General features: G+C 39.8%; 1 protein-coding gene across 3 annotated transcripts in view; it reads left to right on the forward strand.

Moving 5' to 3' along the window:
• Nucleotides 1-26,549, forward strand: part of LOC139442336 (uncharacterized) — a 96,514-nt gene that overhangs the window by 41,211 nt on the left and 28,754 nt on the right. The window contains exons 1-4 of one of the 3 annotated variants that reach the window (XM_071223134.1): nucleotides 11,914-12,213; nucleotides 12,297-12,767; nucleotides 15,676-15,918; nucleotides 20,078-20,229. In XM_071223134.1, coding sequence (XP_071079235.1) covers nucleotides 12,144-12,213; nucleotides 12,297-12,767; nucleotides 15,676-15,918; nucleotides 20,078-20,229 — 936 coding nt within the window. In that variant the 5' untranslated portion in view covers nucleotides 11,914-12,143. Of the gene's footprint in view, nucleotides 1-11,913; nucleotides 12,214-12,296; nucleotides 12,768-15,675; nucleotides 15,919-20,077; nucleotides 20,230-26,549 lie in introns of those variants that run through there. The other 2 variants (XM_071223135.1, XM_071223133.1) reach the window with 2 other exon arrangements.

Raw genomic sequence — 26,549 nt, forward strand, 5'->3', positions numbered from 1 at the left:
CATTTTCTATTCACTATTTCCTGATGGCCCGAGGATACAGTTTTCAATTATTCTTGAGATTTGCCACACTTTGAGATTGTGTAATCACTGTAATTTGGAATGATTTATAAGTGTTGGTTTTTGAACTTCCTTTCTGTTAGAATGTCTTCCCATTCTTGTGAAGAGAAACAGGTACACACATTCCAATTTAAGGCATTGGCGTTTTTCAAAACTTCGAAATAATAATATCGAAAGCACGTTAAAGTATAATACTTCTAAAGTTCATTATTAGCCTTTGCTACATGTATTTTTTTTGAATCATTAACTGTTAAATAAACATCACTACAGATTCCTCACTTTTGATTGTTACTCGCATCTTGGATTTTTGAAATGGTACGCCTTCTTGATATCTGCCGCGGTTCTTAAGTCAACCATTATAATCTACTTCATTGTATTGATGTATGTGACGGAATGAAAGCATTCCTATTCATAACCTATTCAATCACGTGTATTGACAACATTTAGCGACAATAGATCCATTTGTGATTCGTCCGATGAAGTGGTAAGTTGTTCTATCAAAACGTTGTATTGTCGTCAATAAGGAACTTGACGTGAATAAAGCATTCGTGAGTAAATGATCCAGAATTAGTGAGTCTGGTTTTCTTCAAACGTCAAGACCGTCTCGAATATCTGACGAAACTGACTCTAAAGAGAATAAAAAGCACAGTCGCGAGGAAAATTATATGACAGTATACCATTTATAACCGGAGTGTCAGCTTGATGTGATGCAAGGCTTAGACATTTACCACGGAGAGGAAACATACAAGCGCAGGTATGGTGCTGACCAAATTAGAACCACTGGATTCTAACCCACATCCACAGGGTTCTCGCGCAAGGGACAAACTCCACAACTCGATTGGGCAACCCTTGCTTCCATATGAGTATACAATGTGGTATTGATATAAGTAATAATAGCCATATATCACATTCAATATTCAATACGGTTTTAGATGTTTGTTTTAATAATGTACAAAATTGCCAAGTGAAAATTTACTTATTTGAACATTCTTTTAGGAAAGCCTATCCTATTTCAATACAGAGAAACTTCGTAAAGATCTTAGGGTCATCGGATATATGTCGAGGCAGTGAGTTCGAGACAAGCAGAATATGATGTTTGGTACTACATTTATTTTTCGAAATAAACAACGTAGCAACGTAGCAATGTGATGAATCTGGATTAATGCATCGTGCATATAAAACAGAAACTGAACATTATCGGAATATGCACATGAAAATAAACACATATTAAAAAAAACACGTGGTTATTCAACTGCTTAAATGAAGTTCGAGAACCTATATCATTAGAAATGTTCCAAAGAACCATAAATACCTTGTATATCTCCCACTTAACGGACGCGTTGTGCATGCCGGCCATTGCGTGGTCTTGTCTCGCGTCTTTCCATCAGTACCGATAATACCCCCTGATCGTTGACTCGAGTAGAATCTCCTCATCAGTGATACCATCTATGCACGAACCGATGTCGTCTTCCTGTATAGCCCGCCTATCTGAATAAAGGGAAACGTAGCTTACGACACCTAATTTCACGAGCATTTGGAACTTAGGTTGTGATGAATCCCCTCTTATTGACCAACAAAGCTGTCCTGTTTTACACAAGGACCAAATAGACGCGCAGTCTTGCGAGATCATGTCTTGCAATACAAAAGAGGTCAATCGACATAGTCATTACTTTAGCTATAACCGATACCGATATCACTTCCACTCTCCCTTTCTTTGTTCCTTTTCCCATCTATCAGTCCTCTCCCCTTCTCTCATTCTCCGCACCGTAGGGTTTATTTGATCGTTGCGTGGCCTAATGCAATAAGTGTGACTGTGAAGACTGCCATCAGCGTACAACAAGGACATGAGAACAGTTACAGAAGGCATCAATTAGACCATCACAGACTCCACCTGGAACATGTTTATCAGTATTAATGGTTTTAGCATGTAGCTTGAGTTCGTCAGTCATGATAAAAAATCAGAAATCGTGAATATAATTACGGCTTAAAATTAGATTATCTTCTATAACATTTTAAAGCATTTAAATAGCTTTCTCCAGACATCCCTTACTTTGAGGCTGACTTTGAGGATGACATCACACAAGAACTTTGATCATAGTTGGTATTTTTGCCTATTCTGTGACTGTCGCTCTGTCTCTGTACTACAATTACGTTTGTCTGCTGGCCATTATTCGGTGTAATAGCCTTCTTCGTGCTCATCTTTTGATCCGGAATCAGTACACTGTACATTTTCTCTTTCATAAAAGGCCGCCTTTGTCTGTGCTCGACATGAAAAGGTTGGATGTCTTCTGGTAAATAGAATTAGCTTAACGGGGACGCAAGAATGTTGCTGGAAATAACAGTCCAGTGTTGTTTTGTGAGTCGTATTCAGAATTACGCTTGAAGCACATATTCTGTGATGCAACCAGTTCCTTTGTTTAGTTTGTTTATAAGTAGTCCTTGTGATAATTAAACGCCAATCATACACATATTTAGTAACGTGAAAACACCTTTCTTTCAAATTTTGGCGTACACTCTTAAAAAAAAAGAAACGCACAGGTAGTATGTAACTCATTGAACCTGACTACACAAAAGATCCGGTATATAAATTGGATATATGTTATTGGAAAAAGTCGGCGGCCTGATATTCGCCACACGGTGCGTCAAACGCAGCCAATGTCGATTTGCAATGTCTTAAGCGGCATTGTTTTCACACTTGTTCAAAAATGTCCTGGAGGAAAACAGTGAAGCAAAATGCAGGTGCAAGTTATGGCATTCGTAACTCGTGGTAGTGGCTATAAGAAGGCATTCACAAGCCAATAATTTGTCATTCAATTGCCAACAAGTTCAAAAATGCCAGACTGCCAGGAACCATTTTCACGAGGCCGGAATCCGGCCAGAAGACCAGTTATCGGCCCTGTATAGCAACAGATCCATCGACACCGACGCTTGCGTTGGTGCCATACCTTACAGCCTTGGAATTTGAGAAATTGGAGACAAGTGTGGTTTAGCGATAAATCACGATTTCTTCTTCACCGGCGAGATGGAACACAACGTGTTTATCGTCGTCGAAATGAGCGTTTTGCCCCACATTGTGTACGTGAATTCGACAATTTCGTTGGCGGTAGTGTCATGGTGTAGGGAGCCATATCCAACACCACGAGATCTGACTCGGTTGTGTTTCAGGGAAATTTGACAGCAAATCGCTACATGAATCAAATGCTTCAACCTCACCATCTTCCAATCATTGTCCGCCAGAGGCAGCTGTTTCAACAGGACAACGCTCCATCGCACACAGCTCGAGTCACGGTAGACTACCTTCATATTGTCAACATCAACGTCATGCCCTGGCCGTCGATATCTCCAGATCTCAACTAATCGAATACCTCTGGGATGAACTCGATCGACGTGTACGTCAACGTCAGAACACGCCGCAGACACTCCCACAACTGGCCAACGCGTTACAAGCGTTATGGCGCAGAATTCCGCAGGACAGAATTCGTACACTTATCCAGTCAGTGCCGAGGAGATGCAGAACCGTGATGCTGCCCGGGCGGTCACACGAGATACTGAGTTCAGCGCAACCTTGTGGCCTTATGTGACATGACAATGAACAGGTTTCAATGCCTCTGTACAACATGTGACTATCGAGCTCCAAAATTTCATATTTGTATCTATGATATCAAATTAAATATATCGAATTTATAAGGTACAATACATTCACTAATATACCACCTGTGCGTTTCTTTGATGAGTGTATATCAAGTCTCACAAATTTGTAAAATGGCATTTAAATATGCATTTGAACTATTGTATTTTAGGGTGATCAATATATTTGATGTTTATTCTGTACAAAAATCCCGTTTTAATTCCTGTTTATGTCACGATTGTATGGACGTTACGTCTTGCCTCCGTTATATCACAAGGAACAATCATTTCAAACAATAAGCAAATGCGCTCTCCCTGTTTTCTTGTTGATTGGCAGCAGTCTGCTTTCATCCCATATTAGCATTTATTAACGTTTAATGGTAGTTTCTATTATTTTACATTGCCCTTTAATATACCGCTTCAAGATTCATCAGTAACTGTTCTATAATATTCATCTTTGATATAACACTTCAAGCAATTTATCGTTTTTTCATTTGCAATATTTGGCCCAGTTATGCCATAGAAACTGAAAACGTCATGTTTCCCAACTAGACTACTGTGCTACAGTCTTGGTGTTTTGTTGCCTCTGTAGGCTTCATTTGGGAAGAGAGTGCTCAGACTGAAAGGACAATGGCACTTCATAACAAAGGAATAATGGAGTATTGCTAGCCCGGTTACTATTGGTAACCAATATCAACTTCATATACGGTCATAAACATACGGAGGACAGTTGGGATATATGAAACGACACATGGAATGAATAAAGCCATTGTTAATAGAAATCTGATAAATGTAAAGAATTCAGATTTTACTATTTCGAACACCCGGTTTCATCACTGATTTTCAGTGATCTATTCCTACATTTCCCCCCGCTCTTTTGCCTTTTTACGCCCATTGAAATCTGTTTGGGTAGACAATCAAGACTGGTTGTTCTTTGGGGGTGTGGTTTAATATTATCAAATTGGTATGGTCATATATAATTCAGTGTGTTTGTGGCCGTTGCCACCAGTGGTAAGGGATACCTCATATTTTTTGCGAAAACTTAGTATCATCACTATGTAATAGTTGACCGCCTCCGTGGTGTAGTGGCAGAGCGTCTGCCCGGAGAGCGGAAGGACCGGGGTGCGGCCCCGGGCGCGTCATACCAAAAGACGTTTAAAGATAGTCCTTGTTAAACAAAGGGGTTAAATGTATATAATCATCACGGTGCCTATTTATCTTCAAAGAGAATATCTCAATGGTCATAATCGGGGCGATCAACGATCAGCGGATCCTGACAGACTGACAAGGGTTGAATTGCGGCATGTTAGACCTCTTGATAACACGTGACTGAAGTTATATTATATTTACTATACAGGTACAAGGATTTAAACAGAAAGAATCGGAACCTTTTTAAAAGATATAACACGTTCCATAGATAAATGAGAATTAATCAAACTATTCTAATACATATAGTAATTCTGTTACGTTGGAGAATGTATTAAATTCAAAACGTCATCGTAAGAGATTAATCAGTCTCACCTGTTACCAGTTGTTCGCGAAATGGGCAAGCAAGTAATCTTCTACCGGTAGCCTCCGGAACTCACATAATTTCATAACAAACGTGTCTGTTGTTTTGCCTAACGCCGCACTCAGTACTCCTGCCATACGACAGCTGCGTGTAAACAATCACATCTGGACCAGACAATCCCGTGATCGGTATCGTGAGCTATGAGTATTAGATGTTCAAATCCTAGCCGACTGATTCCTTATTAGGTCGTCCTTTACATAAAAACACATTGTGTCGGATCCTTCGGTGTGAGGCGCCCTAAAACTGCCAAATAGTAATCTAATTTTCAAAACTTATCAGCATAATTACCGATTCAGAATGGTATTTGATAAAATATAAAATTACAATACCATTTCGGTCTTTTCATGTCAAATAAGTACACGTTCGTCGATAAAACTTTGCCTCTCGCTGTCATATGCCATACCCGTCGCTCTGGTAATACTCGCTGTAGCTGTTCAGTTGTAAATATAAATCGCCAGAGAATAACCATTCTCTATTATCCGCCGGCGTAAAAGGCAAATAGCGTTGTCAATTAGTGATGACACCAGGTGTTCGTTTGTTGCCTGACGCCTCACAGAAGTACTCCTGATGTATTGGTTACTTATTAGGACTCGTTGTGTTATTAACAACCTTATCTAATGTACATCGAGAATATACCAATGAATTAATCTGTTCATGTGTAGCTTTACTCGTATTATCTTATAATACATGTAGCTCTGTCCCTATGTTATAGGGGGCACCCGTGGCCCAGTCGTCTAAGGCGCCACAAGTCGCTGTGCAGAGTTGCGTCTCTTGGGCACGCCAGAACCCTAAGATTGTGGGTTCGAATCCCGGTTCGCCCCGATTATGTTTCTAGGTTTGTCAGCAACATACACGCGCTCGTGGGTTTCACCTAAGTGGTCGCTGACTTTGTGTGCTGGCGATAAGATGCCTCACTCTGTGAGCGTGGGTTCAAATCTCAGATGGGACTCAACCCAAAAAGTACGAGAATCTGCACTTTACTAAGAAAGTGTTATCCAAAATATAACATTTGTTACATTCGAGCACTTTCTAAAATGGCATTGTAGGTTTAAATTATGGGGCTTCAGACACGTGACAAGCGAGCATACCAACACTTTGGTAGCCCTCGTTTCTATGTGCTTAAGACTCACTGTCAAAACAAAAACAAGAACATGTCAGAACATGCGACAAAACCCTTACCATATCCAATAGAAATCTCTGCATAAAGCAGAGTTGATTGTCCGATTCCGACTATATCATGAGGTTGTTTTTATATATCACTATCAAATAGTTATAATCCCAGGTGTTCGCGAAAAGGTGAGTGTATCCTGTATTGTTTGCAGGCTTAACCTAAGCATTGATAGCGTTACAATAAAGTAAGAGCGTTACAACCAGTGATCAAGAGTGGTAGGACGTTCAGTGAGGAATAGAACCATCCTTCTTCCATCTGTTCCACTTGTTGGAGGCGAGAGCTACATACAATCAGTGTTAGATAACATATAAAGAACGTAAATAATATATCCTGACGCACCCTATTTTCGAACAGTTAAGGTGGCTTCGCTGATAATTCGAGGGATGAGCAAATCCAAACTCAAATTATGCTTTACACCAGTAGGTGATGTCTTCAACAATAGAATTCAGCTCAATTCCGAAAGAAAAGCAATCCTCGATAAAAGAGGTGACCTCCATTGACTTGTCTGTAAACTTCCGCTGCACGAGAGTGACGTCACCTATTTCGAACACCTGATTGGTTTGAAAGTTTGAAACCTAGTCACTAAATATGAATTTTTGTCAAATTATAATGTTCAAACTATTCCACTCTTCCTTTTCATCATGGTACGTGCACGAAAATTCAGAATGGCGACGGATTGTTCTGACAGGTGAACAGTAATTCACACTTCAATGTTGAAAGGCCGTACATGTGCACTCCCAAGGCGACAGCCTTGTTGACATCCCACCTCTCGTTATAACGCGACAAAACCACTGTCAAAATGGCTGTTCTAAAATAGGTGTCGTTCGAAAATAGTGTACAAACGATATAATAAATAGACCCACTCACGAGGTAAAAACATCGAGTTAGATACTTCACGACTGGTCCGCTTTAGGAAGATAACGTCATATTTTTGCACTGTAGAAACCAATGGGAAAGACGTCATTAATTGTTCATGACGTCAGAAATTGACCACAATAACTAGAGGTTGCCGTAATATCATTCGTAACACAACAGTAAGACTGGGAGTTGGCCCCGCCGAAATATTGCTTGAATGTTGCCAAAGGCGGCGTAAAACCATACTCACTCACTCACTCACTGAGAGTTGGGTTCAACAGTATTTCTGTGGGTGTCACAGGAGAGGGAGACACGTGAACGTTCAAATCGTAAACAATGCCACTTTACGAGCACGGGTGAGATGCTGACAAGCCACATCGTTCTCAGGGGAATCCCACGACCAAAGGTTTTATATTGAATGACCTACTCGATCACCGGTCTCAAAAGGCTTTGGGCTTCCCAGCTAATCCATAACACCCCGTAGCTTGTTAGTCACTCTCTAATTGTGGATAAACAAAGTTAATACAGAAGACCTAACCTAACAGGCAGAGACGAATCCAACATGAAGGTTTTGCGAAGACATAACCCTATTTTCGGCAAGATCAGTGTGTGGAAACATGGAAACGTCGATATCCAACTGCTTAATCTGTAAACGGAAAGACTGGCGTGGAGAAGTGAAAATAGCTACACGCCTTATCATCAATGTTAGAAATAAACTACAGTTGGAGCAAATACATTGTGATGTTTAAATTATGGGGCTTCAGACACGTGACAAGCGAGCATACCAACACTTTGCTAGCCCTCGTTTCCATGTGCTTAAGTCTCACTGTCAAATTCACTGAATATATGACTTCATGCTAAGTTTGGTACACGTCAAGGTACACATCCCGCTGTCAGTAATCTGTTTTGTATTACAAACTTGTAAAGAATATGAAATTAAATTCAGGCAGTATGACCTTTTTTCCACTTTCGTCAGTTTTGTAAAATGGCTAACTATAGTTCGATTTATTGGCTTACGGGTTTTTCCTGACTATATTCCAGAACATCAATAATGTCTTTGGAAAACGGTACAGATTTAATACGATTTCAAACGACGTCATCGCGGAGCTTTGAATCCCTTGCCAGTTTTTCTGCTCCATCGTTGGCATGTTTGGTTGCCGAAAAGGAACTTAATTTCAGAGAGATTATAGAAATCGATTGCAGGAAGAGATTATTAAAAAAGCTTATTACTCGCAGATGGCCCGCGTTTCTTACCCTCTAACAAATTGGCTTATCGTTTTGTTCTCTTTTAAATCGCCACGTTAGTGTTTCAATAAAAAGTTCTTTGGAACGCTTTTTTCTAATCAATCAAAATGCAACTGTGAAAAATGTTAGGGGCGTTGAGTTGGGAAATGTGGCTCTTTGATTTAAGTAATCAATTTTGACAGTCAGATTCACTTAGCGAATCAATTAGGCTTTCGTATTCATTTTTTACCTATGTCATTTACACATATGATTATATTAGTAACATTTACAATTCAATTTGTCATACTTTATTTCGGAAGATTCTCCGGACTGAGGAAAAGCTATATTCATCAAACTGATTTTTTTTATTCTTCCTCGAACTGATAAAATGCCTTATTCATCGAACTGAAAAAAATTGTATTATTCCTCAAATTTTAAAATGCGTTATTGAAGTGAAGTTTGTTTTTGTGGATCAGTCGATGCGATACCATCGCTATCATTACAATACGTATTCATGAGTTACGTAAAGTACATTTCGAATTTTATAAAGAGGCGTCATTTACATAGATTAACGATTTGAATAAGTATCTGATTTAAAATGGCACAAGTCCCAATTCATTTTTGTGTTGCAAAACGAACATTTCTTAAACGTTTCTCAGCACTTATACACAGCAGACGTAATTCAGAAATAACGTATGGTTTTCAGTCTCAATAAAACAAGTAAATGCGTCATCGTTGTCACTGGATTGCCTGGTCAATCACTTGATTGTCTGGTCAAGACCCGAATGTTTACAGGCCGTCTTATGGCAGTAGTAGTGTTGTGCGGCGTCAGGCAGAACACCATCTCTCACTTTCTATGTTGGTTGGTTGGTTTGTTGTTTAACGCCGCACTCAGCAATATTCCAGCTATATGACGTCGGTCTGTAAATTATCGAGTCTGGACCAGACAATCCAGTGATTAATGTCATGAGCATCGATCCACGCAATTGGGATCGATGACATGCATCAACCAAGTCAGCGAGCCTGACCAACCGATCCCGTTAGTCGCTTTTTACGACAAGCATGGGTTGCTGAAAACCTATTCTACCCCGTATCTTCACGGATCCACTTTCTATGTAAATTGCGTGAGTGGTGGGTGCCGAGTGATAGGGAAGGACATATTACCCCGTTCCTTGAACACCTAGTGTCATCACCTTCATCACCGTCATCACCTGGTGTCGTGTTCATCGCTCTTTTGCCTTTTACGCCCAATACAACCTGTTTCGGCAGATTTTTACCAAACAAATGCGATATCTAATACAGCAGTGATGCAATCAGCTGTTAATACGTGTGTGACATAACGTTAATCATCATCTGAACAATGTGATGCCTAGTTACCGCCTGGGACATGTATAATTATTATCATGATCCAACCGTTGATTACATATCGATCAGACAAATGTCCAGCCGAAACGCCATAGTTATAAAATCACCGCTCCAGCCTTGCTCAGGTGTGCGATACAGCTAAGTTCCCACTTCAATGTGTATACCAGTCGTAGGCGTTCCAAGCCAAAACTAATTGGTTTGGAATCTCCTCATTGCCATCATTACTAAATGCTTCCACCTCTGTTAAGAGCATAGAACAACGTAGTTGTCACGCCGCGAGCGGTACTGACTTCAGAGGGAAGGACAAAAAACCTGATTCTATTCATTTTACAGGAAGTTGTCAAATATATTTGCTGATCATGTATAAGAAATTTCAATTATCATACAGTCAGCAAAAAACAATGTTGCCCTGAGATATTGAAAATTCATTGTTAATAAATGGTTAATGAGTGTTCAATGCTTCGTTTCCCGTACGAATATTGATTGCTTTCTAAATGGATACCTCATGATTCGTTTGCATGAGGATTTATCGAATACACGGCTAGGCCTGACAGGTATCAATATTCATGGTTATATGATCGAAGTATCAGAGCAATACGTTGGTGTATAATATGTATTTACATGTTCTGTACTAGCTATGGCGCTGGTAACTGTACGGGTGCATGGACAGTTTAGCAACTATCGCTATCTATTTGTGATCTTCTGAATACCCAGTTCCATCTGAGGTAGACAGGGGATATTTATTACTGTGAAAATGTACATAATTGTGACCAACCATGAGATAAGGGACCTTATGGGTGAAAAATCACATATTGACTTTTCATTATATTTTAAAACTATAGATCTAGTATCTTCGAAACTCAAAAAATGCAATAAGCAAACTTCAATTCATATTTATTACAGACATACGTGACATTTACCGGCTTATAACTGTTTATGTAGTAATTGCAGTCTATAGACATACTATCTGCTGAATTGAAAGTAGAAGGGTTTTGAAATAATGTTTTTATTACATTATAAACTAACAAGTGAAAAATATAATATTTCTGTACAGTCCGCACACATGGCGATCTGCACTGAAGAAAGTTTACGTCAAACGTCCCAGCACAATTGTATCCTAGCACCCATAAGGTCCCATTTTTCCTGGTGGGTCACAATTGGTAAAGTACATTTATATTCCATAAATAAGTTAATTTGATTCAGCTCATCAAACCGTGTTTCTTACAACGAAAAAAATCAGCCAGAGAGAAGTGAGGGACAAAATCATGATAAATGAAGAAAGTTAGGATAGGAGCCCATAAAGCACCAACCAGATAATAAATGCACGGAATGTGAAGACTTCTTGCAATCCTAAATGCTTTTAAGAACATTGAAGAAAACCAGAACTACAGACTACGAAAATGGATTCAGATTCTCAAACTGATTCCTCCAAACCATGTTTAGATATCTTCTTCAGCTCTATACCCTTACACGTTGTCCGAATTGGCTGGAAATAATGTTTTAAAAGCAAGTTTAATGGTCAAGGGGGATATTTTTAGCTTTAACCTTTACGAAGCATTCTTTCAAAATATTAGCACTGAATTCAGCTGAGAGTCTAGGCGGACAATTTAAGTTGTCAACACGACCATTATACCTTACAAAGACGGACTCTGGTTTCCTGGGACAACGGGAAGAGATGTTATTACCTTTGCTATAAAATGTCCGCCTCGTTCGCGACATGCCGGGCTGTGTGATCGCCTTATACTGAAATAATTGCTCCGGTTGTTGCTTGAAGCGCAGAGATAATTATGAGGTGAGCTTTTAGGTAATTATCCTAAACACGACCGGTATCCAATTTCTACCCCCAATAGCGATGCAAAATTGGTCAGGCAGTGTCGATTTTGCTATAATTGCACAAGGTGAAGAAGGGGCGGCTTTAGGTCAGCGTTCATTGGACGCAAATACCTATGTTTTATCATCATAAAGAAATATTTGTAAGAAGCGGCTTCCTCTGCCGATTACGACGCGAACTGTGTTGGGCCTGCATTAGTGTCAAGACTAGCTGTCGGGATGTCGTGCTGGGCTTGAGCAGCGCTTCTCTGGTGCTTTGTGGTGCGCTGTAGCGTCGTGGTGCGGTTTATGAATGAAGGGGACAGAGATATATATACCTCTGTTTATGGTGCGACAACGTGTGTCATAGGCAGAAAGGTCGCATACATTTCTTGACGGCATGAGACTGGTTGTTTTTGATGTTGTCTCACTGACATCAACTCACTAGGAGCGATACACCCTGCCATGGATTACTCCTTTCTAGAGGAAGCGTTCGGGGCCTTCAGTGAATGTGTCATGCGTCAGCTGGGTTTAGGTAGCGATTGATTAACCTCCATTTTTTCGCAATTATTCGAACGGCGTCACTTTTATTACGTTCAGTTTTCTTTTGCCTTAAAGCTGCCGATTATGTTGCAGGTAAATGCAAGAAAAAGCCGAAGAAAGAGGAAAAGAAGAGCTTAATTGTTGGACCACTTATCAGGAAGAGGAGTAAAGAAGACCCACCATTTGTTGTGCCCCAAATTTTCGTGGATTATGGGAGCAGACGTACGTCTTACGCTTCAGCATCGGACCACATGATGTTGGGGGCCCTTGCCCTTGACCTTCGCAGAGGGTCAAGTAGCAGCTGTGGTAGCAGACGGACTTCTTTTGCCTCGGATTCGGATAGGAGGGGATCCGCTAGCAGTCTTTGCAGTAGGAGGACTTCGTTTGCTTCCGACACAGATCGGAGAGGATCGGCGAACAGTCTTGGAAGTCGTAGATCGTCGATTTTGTCCGATCCTTCTGATCGGAGAGGATCGGCCAGTAGTAGAAGTAGTCGTAAAGGTTCGGATGGGAGTCGGATAGATGATACTGACGTCTCTTTTGCTGGTTTGTATAACTTGACGTTCATAAAATAACTTTTATGTTGATGTCGTCCATACATTCACTTACAATGTGTATAAATGTTTGTTTAACTTTGTATGAGTTCTTCGTAAACTTGCTACTAATTAAAACTGTTCAATGTAAAAACTCATAAATTTACTTCACAGGTATGTAAATATTTGACATGACATTTTAGGTGTGTCATTTTGGAGTTGGTAGGTATTACCACAGTAACACACTTCACGTTTGTAAAGTTTGAAATAGTTTGTGCCACGTTCAAGGGGTTAGTATGGCTATGTCAACACAGAGGACGTCCTTGAACGTATTATTCAAATCAGAATCAGAAGAAATTTCCAATTTTTGGTTATCCGTCATGATCTCAAAATACGTAAAGGTCAATTGATAACAGGTGGCTTCTGACGCTCTCGCCTCAGAGGATTTGTGTTGCGCCCTAATCAGAACTCAATATATTGATAATGTTTCAGTTTATGAATCATAGAATTATTGGGCACGTTAAGCATGCTTATAACTGAAGAGTCCCTACGGCGTATGTACAAGATGACGCTCGAATCTAAAGATATTACAGCTTAACCTTCCTGGGGACTCCCAGCATAGTTGGCGTCTTTATGTTAAGGTATGATGCTATTGTTTATTTACTTTGGTATTCACACTGTAATAGGTTCAGGGGATATAGTTTCAACATTGTATGCATTGAAAAAACAACTTGTAAATACCATAACGATAGAAAAGGGGGTAGATTCATAAAGGAAAAAAACACACCTGGAATTATTAATCGTCCGAAATAGGGTTAAAGGCATTAACATAGAACATCACTTTCAGCTAATAGGATAACACTTTGATATAAAAAGACCACACTTTGGTATGGTGGTGACATTGAGATTGATACTAAACAGTCGAATAAAAGATATAACTATGACAGATAGGTAACATTCTTATATATTTACTTTAAGATACGGATGCAGCCGTGTAAACCTTGGTACAAAACTCTATGGCAGTTCACCAATTTGAATATAAATACTTATAATACAATAGGCCTATGCGTCATCAGTGTCGTGGATGATTCAAAGATTGTTTAATGAACAGGACCACCACTGCCATTATGTGAAGACAGATAGATTCGGGTATGATTGGTCATGCATCTGGCCAAGAGTTTCACTTTAAAGAAGAAACAGTATTATCAAGTCACGAGTGAGTGAGTGCGTTGGGTCTAACGCCGCTTTCTATCTGGTCATGAACGTCACAGACAAATCGAAAGATGCTGTGATGAAGATGAGTACAAGACACATCTCCGTGTGAGAGCGATTGGCTTCAACAGTGTTTCAGTTGTACAACTGCGTGACAGCTTAATGTGTGGGGAGAGTCCAGGCTGACTTTAGCCGTCGACTTTTAGCACTCGTGAACCAGGATGGCTAGCGAGAGCGATACCCCATGTAGACAAAAATAGCAGTCCGTCGAGACGGTAGTAATGGATCATATTAATGCACATAGATGCTATTCATACAGTAAAATCAATACATCAATTAGTTTCAGCTGATTGATGTTATTCGAACTCTCTAACACCATTTGCAAACACATTTGAGAGGATAATCCAATCTAACCCTGATTTCAGTTCAATATACAACATCTGCCTGTGGGTGATTTTCAAGTGCATTGTGAGGAACACAATATCGAACTCACAATGCTAAACTGTAGCATCTCCTGGGTCGTTGTTTGTTCGATTATATTCGTACTTGGGGTCGATTAGTCTTTTAAGTTGAAAGTAATTTTCTCTACAGAGAAATCCCACTTCATGAATCTAATAGATGTTTTATTTGTAATTGCAAGCACGAACGTTCAAAGGAATTGTTTGAAGATTGCCTGTTTACGGTTGAAAAAACTACAATGACATCAGTGGAACTGGAGGTTGTATCTGCCTTTCTTTTGACAAAATGGTCCAAGTAATCATTCTTTCGTTAACGCCATGTAGTATGACGTAGGGCTCAATAGACACATTTTTCTGACGTGAAGGTTATCATTTGTCTGTATCCTTTCTTGATATGTGTGACTCAAGGGATTAACAGCAGCATGTATCGCCCGGTTTTTGGACGTCACCGAGGTCGTGGCAAGCACTCAGCTGTTAGGAACTGTCATCATTCACACGAGATAGTTCTAATCAACGAGTCACGGGTTTCCTCGACGTGCAAATCCACGTCAGTGTAATTCTGTTACTAATTTCATGGCATACATATTAACAAGTCGTGTTGGTCTTGAACACACGTTTATCTACCAGAGCAGTTGAAACTGGCAGTTGTCAGCCATGATCAATATTGATTAATCTTGATGAAAGAAATGTCATAAACATTACGAGATACGACACTCAGCTGTACAAACCTCTTAATATCCGTACTTTACCTATCTGGCTTTTTGTTTTATTTAACATGGTTTTATGTAAGTTAAATCGCTGAATAATGATGACAATGTCATTGCATTTATTTTAACCAGTTGCTAAATATAAACCATGCGACGTATTATCCATGATTATAACTGTAAACCAATAACCAACTTAAACGCAGAATCACATTATTGTTCAATGTTAAAACGGACATAGCAACTGGATACATAATTACAAAGTTTAGATATGACAAGTTATGTTTGAAGATAACATGTTTGTTCAAAACATGTTATTCAATAAAAGTCGAAGTAAAAACATATGATTAAACACAAAACAATGTGATTATGCCAAATGACTGTAATAGCTAACACATTAATCCATCTCAGTAGGACAAAATGTGTGTTATTGTCCCGGGAATCCTTGCCCCCGGGTAGCCATCTAATTATCCCCAACACGCAGTATGCCTCATTGCCAACAAACGACCCCCGGCCATGCCAACTACGTCACTCTGTTGTTTTTCAGACTTCTCCGATTCCGAAACGATAGAGGGCGAGGACCTTCATCGCATCCTGGGGCGTAAGAAACTACGTGATAGACGCACAAGCTATGGGTCGGGTTATTCCTGCGGGAGCCCCCAATACATCCCTGGGCCCGAAGCCTATGTTCAGAGAGAGGACCAAAGGAAGGGGATCCCCCCCTACAGGCGCAGCCATTCCTTGGCCGAGATTCAGCACAACCAGATTGCCCGACCCCAGCCACAAGAAGGTATGGCTGGCATTTGTGGCACATATGTCCACAAGCTAATGTCTCACAAAGCACCTGATGCCGCACTTCATAAATGATTCATAACGCAAATGTTTATGGTTTCAGGGAATGCTCGTCAGGAAGCCATTCAAACAATACTACATCAGAGTACATAAATACAGGGGCATTTGTAGATTGACGACGGGAATTTCTAATGAGTTACTTTCATTAAATCAGAACTCTGATTTAGCTGGACTTATACGCGTAGTGTTTTGCTGGGATTTGAATCAAAGTTGGTTGAGTGAGACCTCGGTAATAAGAACTCCACTTCCTTGTTGTGCAACATAAGACGAGGAGACATTATAGTCCTATTAGAACACATGAAGTCACTACAAATTACACTCTGCTTATATTAAACAAAGGACATATATAATCACACGTCCACGGCAGCTTGGTTTGTATCCTCCCCAGGGAGATGAACATTAAAATGAAGTGCACATTGATCCATTGACCGGGGTAATAATTATGTAACGCTTCGAGCTGTACAAGTGGACTGATTTGGTAGTAGTAGTAGTAGTAGTAGTAGTAGTAGGAGTAGTAGTAGTAGTAGTAGTAGTAGTGAGTGAGTGAGTTGGGTTTAACGCCGCTTTTAACAGTATTCCAGTTATATCGCGGCGTGTCAGCTTAATGTGGGAGGAAAGCCCGAAGTGATGCAGGTCTCGGACGTTTATCACTTCGGCGAAACCCACGAGCACGGGTATGGTGCTGACAAACCTAGAAACATAATCGGGGCGAACCGGGATTCGAACCCACAATCATAGGTTTCTGGCGTGTCCAAGGGACGCAACTCTGCACAGCGAATTGCGGCGCCTTAGACGACTGGGCCACCCGTGCCCCCAGTAGTAGTAGTAGTAGTAGTAGTAGTAGTAGTATAGTTCAAGGGTCCCCAGGAATTCAAATTATCGAGGTGTCAGTGTACATGTATGATGAAAACACTTGGATATCTGTAGGGCTACTTTAAAGGTTTGTTTATTTGTTGTTCACCGGCGTACTCAGAAATATTCCACCTGTGTGAAGGAGGCCAGTAATTACTCGAGTCTGGACCAGACAATCCAGTGATTGATCTCATGAGAACAATCCATGTCGGGACACGATGACATGCAATCCACCAAGTCACCATGTGTGACCACTCAATCCACCAAGTCACCATGTCTGACCACACAATCCACCAAGTCACCATATGTGCCCACTCAATCCACCAAGTCACCATGTGTGACCACTCAATCCACCAAGTCACCATGTGTGACCACTCAATCCACCAAGTCACTATGTCTGACCACTCAATCCACCAAGTCACAATGTCTGACCACTCAATCCACCAAGTCACCATGTCTGACCACACAATCCACCAAGTCACCATGTGTGACCACTCAATCCACCAAGTCACCATGTGTGACCACTCAATCCACCAAGTCACCATGTCTGACCACACAATCCACTAAGTCACCATGTCTGACCACTCACTCAATCCATTAAGTCGCCTCATACGACCAACTTAGGTTGCTGGGGACCAGTGTTGACCCGAAATCCCAAGGGTAAAGGTTAATTAATAAGGAAAGGCGGATTGACTGTAAATTAATAAAGGGTCATGCTGAAATAGTTAACTGATTTACGAAAGATGAGTTACAGATACAGGTCACTTCTATAAGTCATTTGTATGACAACTGCATAGTTATTTGTACGATGAAGGAAAAGTAATCGTATTCTAACCAAAGGATTACTTAATGACCATATTAATGACAGTATGGTTATTTATCAATAACAAACGGGTTACTTGATAACACAGTGGTAAGCTAACATCATGGTGACTTATCAATAACAAACGGGTTACTTGATGATAACAGTGATGTAAGATAACGGCATGGTTTTATATCAATGACAAAAAGGTTACTAGATGATAACAGTGAGGTAACAGTCCCTTGAAGATCCAGGTTAAAAAAGGTCTTCAGTAACCCTCGCTTGTAAGAGGCGACTAATGGTTATATATCAATGACAAACGGGTAAGAGGCGACTAATATAACGTGATCGGGTGGTCACGCTCGCTGACTTTGTTGATGCATATCAGCGTATCTCGATTGCGTGGATGGATCACTTGATTGTCTGGTCCAGACTCGATTATTTACTTACCGCCGTCAGGCTGCTGGAATATAGCGGCGTTAAACAACAAACAAACAAAAGTGAGGTGAGATAACAGAATGGTGGTGACAACAGTGAGGTAAGACTTCAGCATGGTTATTTATCAATAACAAACGGGTTTTTGTTTAGGATAACAGTGAGGTAAGATAACAGAATAGTTACTTATCAATAACAAAAGGTTTACTTGATAACAGTGAGGTAAGATAAACAACATGGTTATTTATCAAAAACAAACGGGTTACTTGATCATAACAGATTACTCGTAGCCTAAGATGGGTTAATGTATGATAACAGTGAGGTATTATAATAGCATGATTACCCCAAGGATAGGCGTGAGGCCATAGTATGATATAAAAGGGTTACCTGTATGATAACAACGAGGATACTAGTAAGGAGATGACATGGCTACGTTATGACAACCCCCATCAAATGGATAACGACGAAGCTAAAGGTGTGATAATCATAGGTATAAGTGAGTGAGTGAGTATGGTTTTACGATTTTAGCAATATTCCAGCAAAATCACGACGGGGGACACCAGAAATGGGCTTTACATACGGTACCCATGTGGGGAATCGAACTCGGGTCTTCGGCGTGTCGAGCGAACGCTTAAACCACTAGGCTACCCCACCGTCCCAGTGATGCTGTTCGTATGTTGATCGTACAATCCTTTCAGAAAAACTCAGTGTGAAACAAACCAGTAACAAGTTTCCTTTCTTTAAAATGCAAAGTGCACTTTGAGAAACGTTTCTTTATCTACATAAAAGTAACTGCTGGTAATATACTCCTTTGGAATCTAAAGTTTAAGGTTCTGTGAAATTGGATTTGTAGTTTCGTAGAACTGGAATCGATACCGGGGACTGGCTGCCTATCTCTATCTTTCTCTGAAATATATTCCATTGCTACATTGGCTTGTCACTTTGCCCAACATCGATGACAGGCAGATTTTTTTACCCTCCAGTGATGTCTTGCTTGTGTCTTCGGTCAGCAGACCATAGTCATTACCTTAGTTAATATGAGATGCAATTTAGAAATGACAGTTGAACAAGTAGATGAAGTTGGTGCCAAGACCCTCGACAGATTTGCATGTCTCCCCAAGGACATTATCCTGAAGAACCTGTCACCAAAAAAAGGCTCACATATATCTCTGGAAAAATGCCAAAATGAGGGGTTCATGAGTTTCTGGGATGTATATTCAATAAGGCAAACGATATGGTTACTGTCTCAGTATCCTGAATGCACCATTATGTTTGAAATAGTATGTCTATTTATGTCCTTAATAGGTGTCTATTTGGTGACAGTTTCTTTGTTGTTCATTGTTGTCGACACTACTCATGGTACATTTGACAAAATGGCTTCATTTCCTTTTTTGAAGTGATAAATGTAGGAGGGTGGTTTTATCCTTCTTTTGTCTTCTGAAACTACGTATATGTTGTGATCATATACACGTTGAACAACTGAAACATATATCGTATGTCGTGTCTATAATATCTAAACTGCCGGGCAAAAGATTTATACACCAATTTTGTTTGATGGTTGCTAAACATGAAACAAACAAAAAAGGGCTAGGCGATGGTGATGTATTTGATACGTGTATCATGGGCGATATTACATTCATCGTATGGGATTATTTTCAGCCTAGTAACGCTTGTAATTATTGGGTCAATCAAATTTTCAAGTGTATACTATCTTTTGCCTAGCAGTTTAGTGTAATTGCTTTAGCTGACCTAAAGGTTATCACAGAAACTGATATATTGATCAGCAATTTTTTAGCATGAATATTATGCCTGGGCCTCAATTATCAAAGCGATCTTAGTGCTGGGACAATCGTAATTTTATGTTAAAGTATGCGAGTAACGACAGCCGAAACGCTGTGCTCGCTTCGCAAACCCAGCCTTAAACTTTAAACATTTGACGAACATGTACTGTTCCGTTTGCATAATACCAAAATTTGGCAAGGGGTCAATCTGTGTATATTCATTTCAGAAATCGATCGGAGTATGTACCCATCAACGCCACGACAACGATACCATGGAGAGCGTCGGTCAACTCTCTCCTCCTTGGTATTCAGTAGTATTCAGGCGATGGATCAAACAGGGGCAGTTATCCCCCCTTACCAGAAAAAGAAACCAAAATCGGTAGGTTTGGCACATTTTGAAATCATTATATGGTTGCGTAGCAGCATGCTAAGCTTATGTCGCTAAGCTTAAGCTTTTTTTGCAAATCGTGTGAGTGGCTGGTGCTAGTTTTCAAGACCACCCGGTGTCATCACTGATTTTCAGTTATCTATCCATGTACTCTTCACTACTATTTTGCTGTTTGAAAAGGAATCTGTTTCGCTGGATGATCGAGACTTGTTATTCTCTGGCGTTGACATTGATATCTCTCTGTTATTATTTCGAACTCCTACAATGAAATCATAGCAACTCATTTTTTAAAGAATTGTGGTGATATGAAGCTGATAAATATTTGCATAATGTAAAAGGTCATATATTTGTTTTTTCTTAGATTATAGTTCTTCCCCAATACCTTAAGAGTCGATTACAATGGCTATCGAGTGGACAGTACGTGTGACCATTGGGCCTTTGTCCCCGCTATCGACCTCTGGGTTGTCTAGTCTGGATCCGATTACTTCCCACACGCCGTGACATAATTGTATTATAACCATGTGGCGCATTATCAGCTTTCATACACTCCCATGAATGCCTTGTCATCCGATCAGAACATGGTATGATTCATTGATAATCAAATTGTGTGGGTACATGACGTATCGGTCGTAATTATAAGGCCTTACGATGCTTTGTTCCCAGATTCTCTCCGCCATTGGCATCTGTCCCTTTGAACATCAGATCAGTCCATCATGAACATATGATCCATTGATTATCAATTTTCAAATGGAAGCATCTCCTGGAAACATATGGTGCCGTTTGATTACAACGTGGCTCTGATAACCAGCTTTACGAACCATTCTCCCACGCGTTGTCTTCATTGGTTAATCCTCCATCATCCACTCTAATAACATAAACCCACTGTTTTTGTGTGTCACACAGCAACTGCAAACGAGAAAATCAGGGTTTACTAATTATTATTCCTCTGACGTGGTCTCGTTAAGGTAACAATTTACTGTGTCTATTGATCAAAAACATGGATTTACTAGTTCATTGCTATTTATTGATGTCAGTTTTCACATTAATCTCATGATCTGTTATGTTGCCAATGAAATGCAATCTACATGTGTTTCTATATTCTGATACACATACTTTTTGTTTTGTAATTATCATAATGTTATGAACTTGCGAGCAACGAGCACCAGGGCAACACGACAGGCCTGTTTCTGTAGATACAAATTATTCTTTGTGACAGGGATCTTCCACTTGTGCTCTTTTAACACCCTCAGTCAACCAGAAACGTACTTTCGTATATTGGGAAATCTTATTGGGGAATCTGTTTTATTCATGTGCCGTTCTTGGATACATATTTAACATATTGTTGTCTATCCAATTTCAAATAAAATCACTTGTCAATTCCACAACTAAAAGTACCAATTTTCATTCCAAATAACATCCCTATAGTATTTATTAATTATGGAGGATCATTACTTTAGGTCGGATGAAATTACTGAAACATACAATGGATCCATAGTCGTCCCGTGACCATAAGCCATTTTCTATCGCTGATATGAATTTATAATCAGCTTTCTCATTCATATCACTGCAAATAAGGGACATATATGAGGATAGTATCCATGCAGTCTGCGATCTGATGCAGAATCTCTTCATTATCTTCTTAACGTCGAAAAAGGCCTTGTAACCTTGAACGTTAAACGTTAAGCATTAGACGTTCTCCTTGGTTTAGCATATAGACTTAGGAAATGAGGGGTAATTGTGGTTGAGGTATATTCCCTTCTACATCTCCTTATAACATATTTATTTTCAATGGGAAAGAAATTAACAAATAAACGTATAATCGACGGCGGTCAGTACTGGAACAATCATCGATCAAAATATCGGTAGCAGCCTCGTACCACTTGGGATCACAACTTTAAGATCAGTATGTATGCTGTCGTAGCATATGCCAACAAATTGGCGAAAAGGGAAGATGAACCAGTTGGTCAGCGTGTAGTGTTGTCATTGGTATGACGGACAAATTGAAAAAGAGGAACAGAATTGGAATAAACATATTCTGCCCCAGGCAGCGGTCATACAAAGTGTGACTTCTCTGCACATAAAGTTTGTTTTCATTCCTACTGAAAAGGCCTCAAATAACATAATCTTATACATCACTACATTAATTGTTTGATCACAGAACTCGGAATACTTGACATTTATCAAATATTGCCACATATAATACAGTATGTTACCTGAGAAAGAAAAAAGAAATAGCCTAAACCCACACATCAGTACTATTAACTTTTGACTTGACTCTAAAACTTGAAGACACGTGTCCTTTCCTCATGTGTACTAGATTCCAAAGCTCCATGAAATCCGTACAAACAGATATATATTTACCATACCTCAAAGAGTGACCAAAATGCTAAATACAATCAAGGAAGGACGTTCTTTATATTCAGGAAATATGAGACAAGTTGTAGTAGTACCATGTGGGTCTTTAAGAACATGCTTGTATTTTCGCAATCTCAAAAAAGAACCACGTTCAATTATGTCAGAAAAGTCAATGTCATTTTCATGTTCGTATCTTTTTACACCGCTACCCCACACGACACGAGAAACTTTATTCCTTGATCCATGGGACAAACGTATAGACTATATAGTTACATCTCGATCTTTGGTGGCACGGGTGGCGCAATTGTGTGAGGCGCCGCGATTCGCTATGCAGAGTTGCGTCCCTTGGGCACGCCAGAAACCTATGATTGTGGGTTCCATTCCCGGTTCGCCCCCATTATGTTTCTAGGTTTCTCAACACCATACCCGTGCTCGTGGGTTTCACCGAAGTGGTAAACGTCTGAGACCTGCATCACTTCGGGCTTTCCTCCCACATTAAGCTGTCACGCCGCGATATAACTGGAATACTGTTAAAAGCGGCGTTAAACCCAACTCACTCACTCACACATCTCGATCTTTCGAGATACTTACAATTTGCAAAGCACTTGTAAGTAAATGCCATCTGAAGTTTACTGAGAAAACAATATGTAAGTGCTAGGCTTCCTTGTTGATAACATCTGTGTGAAATTTAGAGATAAGTCATTTAGACAACACGTAGGCGTCCCCAATGTCGCCAATTGTGCTCCCCTTCTTGCTGGTCTAGATCTGTATTTTTATACACATGAATTTTTATGCAATTTTGCTCTGATTTGCCAATCAAATCAGGTGAATTTGGCAAAGAAGTATAACTTCAGCTTGAGGTATATCGATGATCGTATGTTTGTTTAATAATGGTCTTATAACCTATTCCCTTCCACTGAATTACCCACACATCTGTTTCATGTATAGATTTATGCATAAAGATTCATCAGATTGATAACACACTTACCACAAGACTGAATGACAAGAAGTATGACTTAAGGTTTCCAATAATAAACTTTCTCTTATGTCTTTCATGTCTACAATTTACAACTCTTGAGGTACCATCGATCATGCTCTTTCTACGAAGATTTCAAAGTGCGCCATACGACTCTTGCTCAAAAGTTGTTTGATCGGAGTTTCATTCAAGACTTTTGTAGAGCTTTCAAGAACTTTTAGGGTAGATATGGGGAAGACATTTTTAAATATGACGCATCAGTGACCAAAATTAGGTCTGATGCAACGTCTTCATTTGACTTGTACTATATGTTCCGGAACAATTGACTTCCCCTCGCACGTGTTTGTGACGGGTGCCACCGATGAAGCAGGATTCAAAACACATACTAGTGACATAGTCGGAATCGCACAATAAACTTTGCTTTTAATAGAGATTTCTAATGATTGTATGGAAAGGGTTTTACATCATGCCCATCTTATCACAGGTGTTATTTAAGAAATAATGTATGTTAAATTCGTTAAATATAAAACATGTAAGATTAAATGTCCCAAATGGCCCTTTTTCGCATATCTTATAATTGTAGTCAAATTAATCCTACTTGCACGTTTGTCTAAGTGAGATCCCATCGTTCAGATTAATCTCCAAATCATCTCTACCTGTAATTATTCGCCCGGATATTGAACATTGGTAGGAAGTAATTGTTCTAGAATAGTTAAAAAGCAAACAAATAAGTTACCCCCCTCGAACTCGAAGAACCATTAACCTCATAGATAAGGCTCTTAGACGCTTGACTACTCAGTACAACACTTAATCCACTTTGCCTTCTCCACTTAAAAGTTCACCATCATGGTTATGTTGAATTCAGGAAATTGGGTCTTTATCTTCGCGAATCAATAGTTTGCACACTGTCTGTTCAAGTTTATCACGCCGAGCACGTGTTGATTTAGAGTATGTAGACTAAGTGCACGGCCACTTGGAAATAGAAATTGTCAGAAATTACCATGAAATGACCATGAACCATCACATCAACTGTCGTTGACCTTGTGTTAATTACCTTCTACTTGGATGCTAAGATGCATTGAATAGTATCAGAGTTCGACCCAATATATGAAAAGTGTTTGTGTGTTTTAGAAACATGTGGTTACATACCAATATAGTATATATCATACAGATCAACATATAGAGTAATGACGGATTTCCTTGACAACATATGTTCCATTGGGCGTTCCTTGTCCATTGAAGTGATTGTCTAAGACACTGTCGTTAAAAGGCTATTTAAATCCCCCGGGATGTTTGTACATAATATTACTATCGTTTAGGTCCTATTTGGGTTATATATGGGGCTGTGAATAATAACAGTGATGCCACTTTAGAATGTGCTGACGTCATCAAATTTATTGGTTTGGCATTTACCCACAAGCAGTTTGGTTGAGACAACGCCATAGATCACATGTTCGGCGAATGCTACAGAAAGAAAAACATAATGAATATATTTCCGTTATTTCCTATAACGCACGAGGGCAACTCAGGCCAAATTCGGTAATCGTTTTCTTCTCCAAAATCCAAGAATACTGTTGATCTCTACCAAGGCAAATACATACAGCAATCATTTTGTTCTGATCTTTTATGCTCCCAATTGCGTTGCCTTATATGAATAATCATAAGATGTACACAAATCCCTTTCATTAATGCATTAGCATAAACGTCAATACCAAATAAGCGGTATTCAAAACCGTCATTCTGTGCATGAAACACAACGAAAAAGGAAGTGGCACAATATGCACCATACACGAATGATATACAATGCAATGACTATTTGCAGCTCTAATGACTATGCTTATCCTTGAGTTAGTTTGAAATAGGTTTATGCTTACCCTTTTTGCGAACACCCGGTGTCATCACTAATTTATCAGTGATCCATTTAATCATTTTCACCGCTACTTTGCCTTTTACGCCCAATGGAATCTGAGACTGATTATAATCTAACGTTGACGTTTTATATTTATATATAGCTATGTCCTGCCAGTTGAAATAATGGGTTGTGTTTTTGACGTTTTACTGTTCCTTTGGGACTGACGTTGACATGGACTTTTCCCCATCAACTGAGCGAAGACATGTCACAAGCACAGGATTAGAGCGTGGTTACTCTGGGGGCAGATGCATCAGTTGACATGAAATAATAAGGCCCGTCTCTCGGTACTATAGCAGCACGACGAAATGTCAGAGCTGTTCTGTTACCAAAAATAGTAACTTAGAATGTCTGGCATCCGTCGAAAATGTCCGTTTGGGGAGAATGGGATTTTTTTAATATGACAGGCTGTTTTTTAATGATGCGCACTGAATCACACAGGAAACAAAAATACGTTACGACGAATGACAAATTAGCTTGCTGTTGAGTTCTATTTGAAAGGTAACGAAAGGACGTCTTGTTAAAATACGAATAGGGACAGAAGATCTCATCAATGGTTTAAACTGCTCACACGTGTACATCCTGTCTCGTGTTGTTCCCTGTAAGGGATCGAAGGATGTATAATTGCCAATGCCAAGAAATATTAATATTCGTTCACCTGTCGAAAGAAAATGGGCGAACAAAATAATATGATATCTTAATAAACTACATATTTGGGCACTCTAGAAAACTGGAGTAAAGTGATAGAACACTCTCCTCAAGACTGTATGACAAGCTTTTAACAGTATTCCAGTTATATCACGGCCTGTCAGCTTAATGTGGGAGGAAAGCCCGAAGTTATGCAGGTCTCAGACGTTTACCTCTTCGGTGAAACCCACGAGCACGGGTATGGTGCTGACAAACCTAGAAACATAATCGGAGCGAACCAGGATTCGAACCCACGATCATAGGTTTCTGGCGTGCCCAAGGGACGCAACTCTGCACAGCGAATCGCGGCACCTTAGACGACTGGGCCAGACGTGACCCATATGTCGAGTAATCTTCCTTCAGATCGAGCCCTTGGTGTCTACA

Source organism: Haliotis cracherodii, unplaced genomic scaffold (assembly GCF_022045235.1).
Source record: "Haliotis cracherodii isolate W230 unplaced genomic scaffold, xgHalCrac1.p SCAF_5, whole genome shotgun sequence".
Taxonomy (NCBI): domain Eukaryota; kingdom Metazoa; phylum Mollusca; class Gastropoda; order Lepetellida; family Haliotidae; genus Haliotis; species Haliotis cracherodii.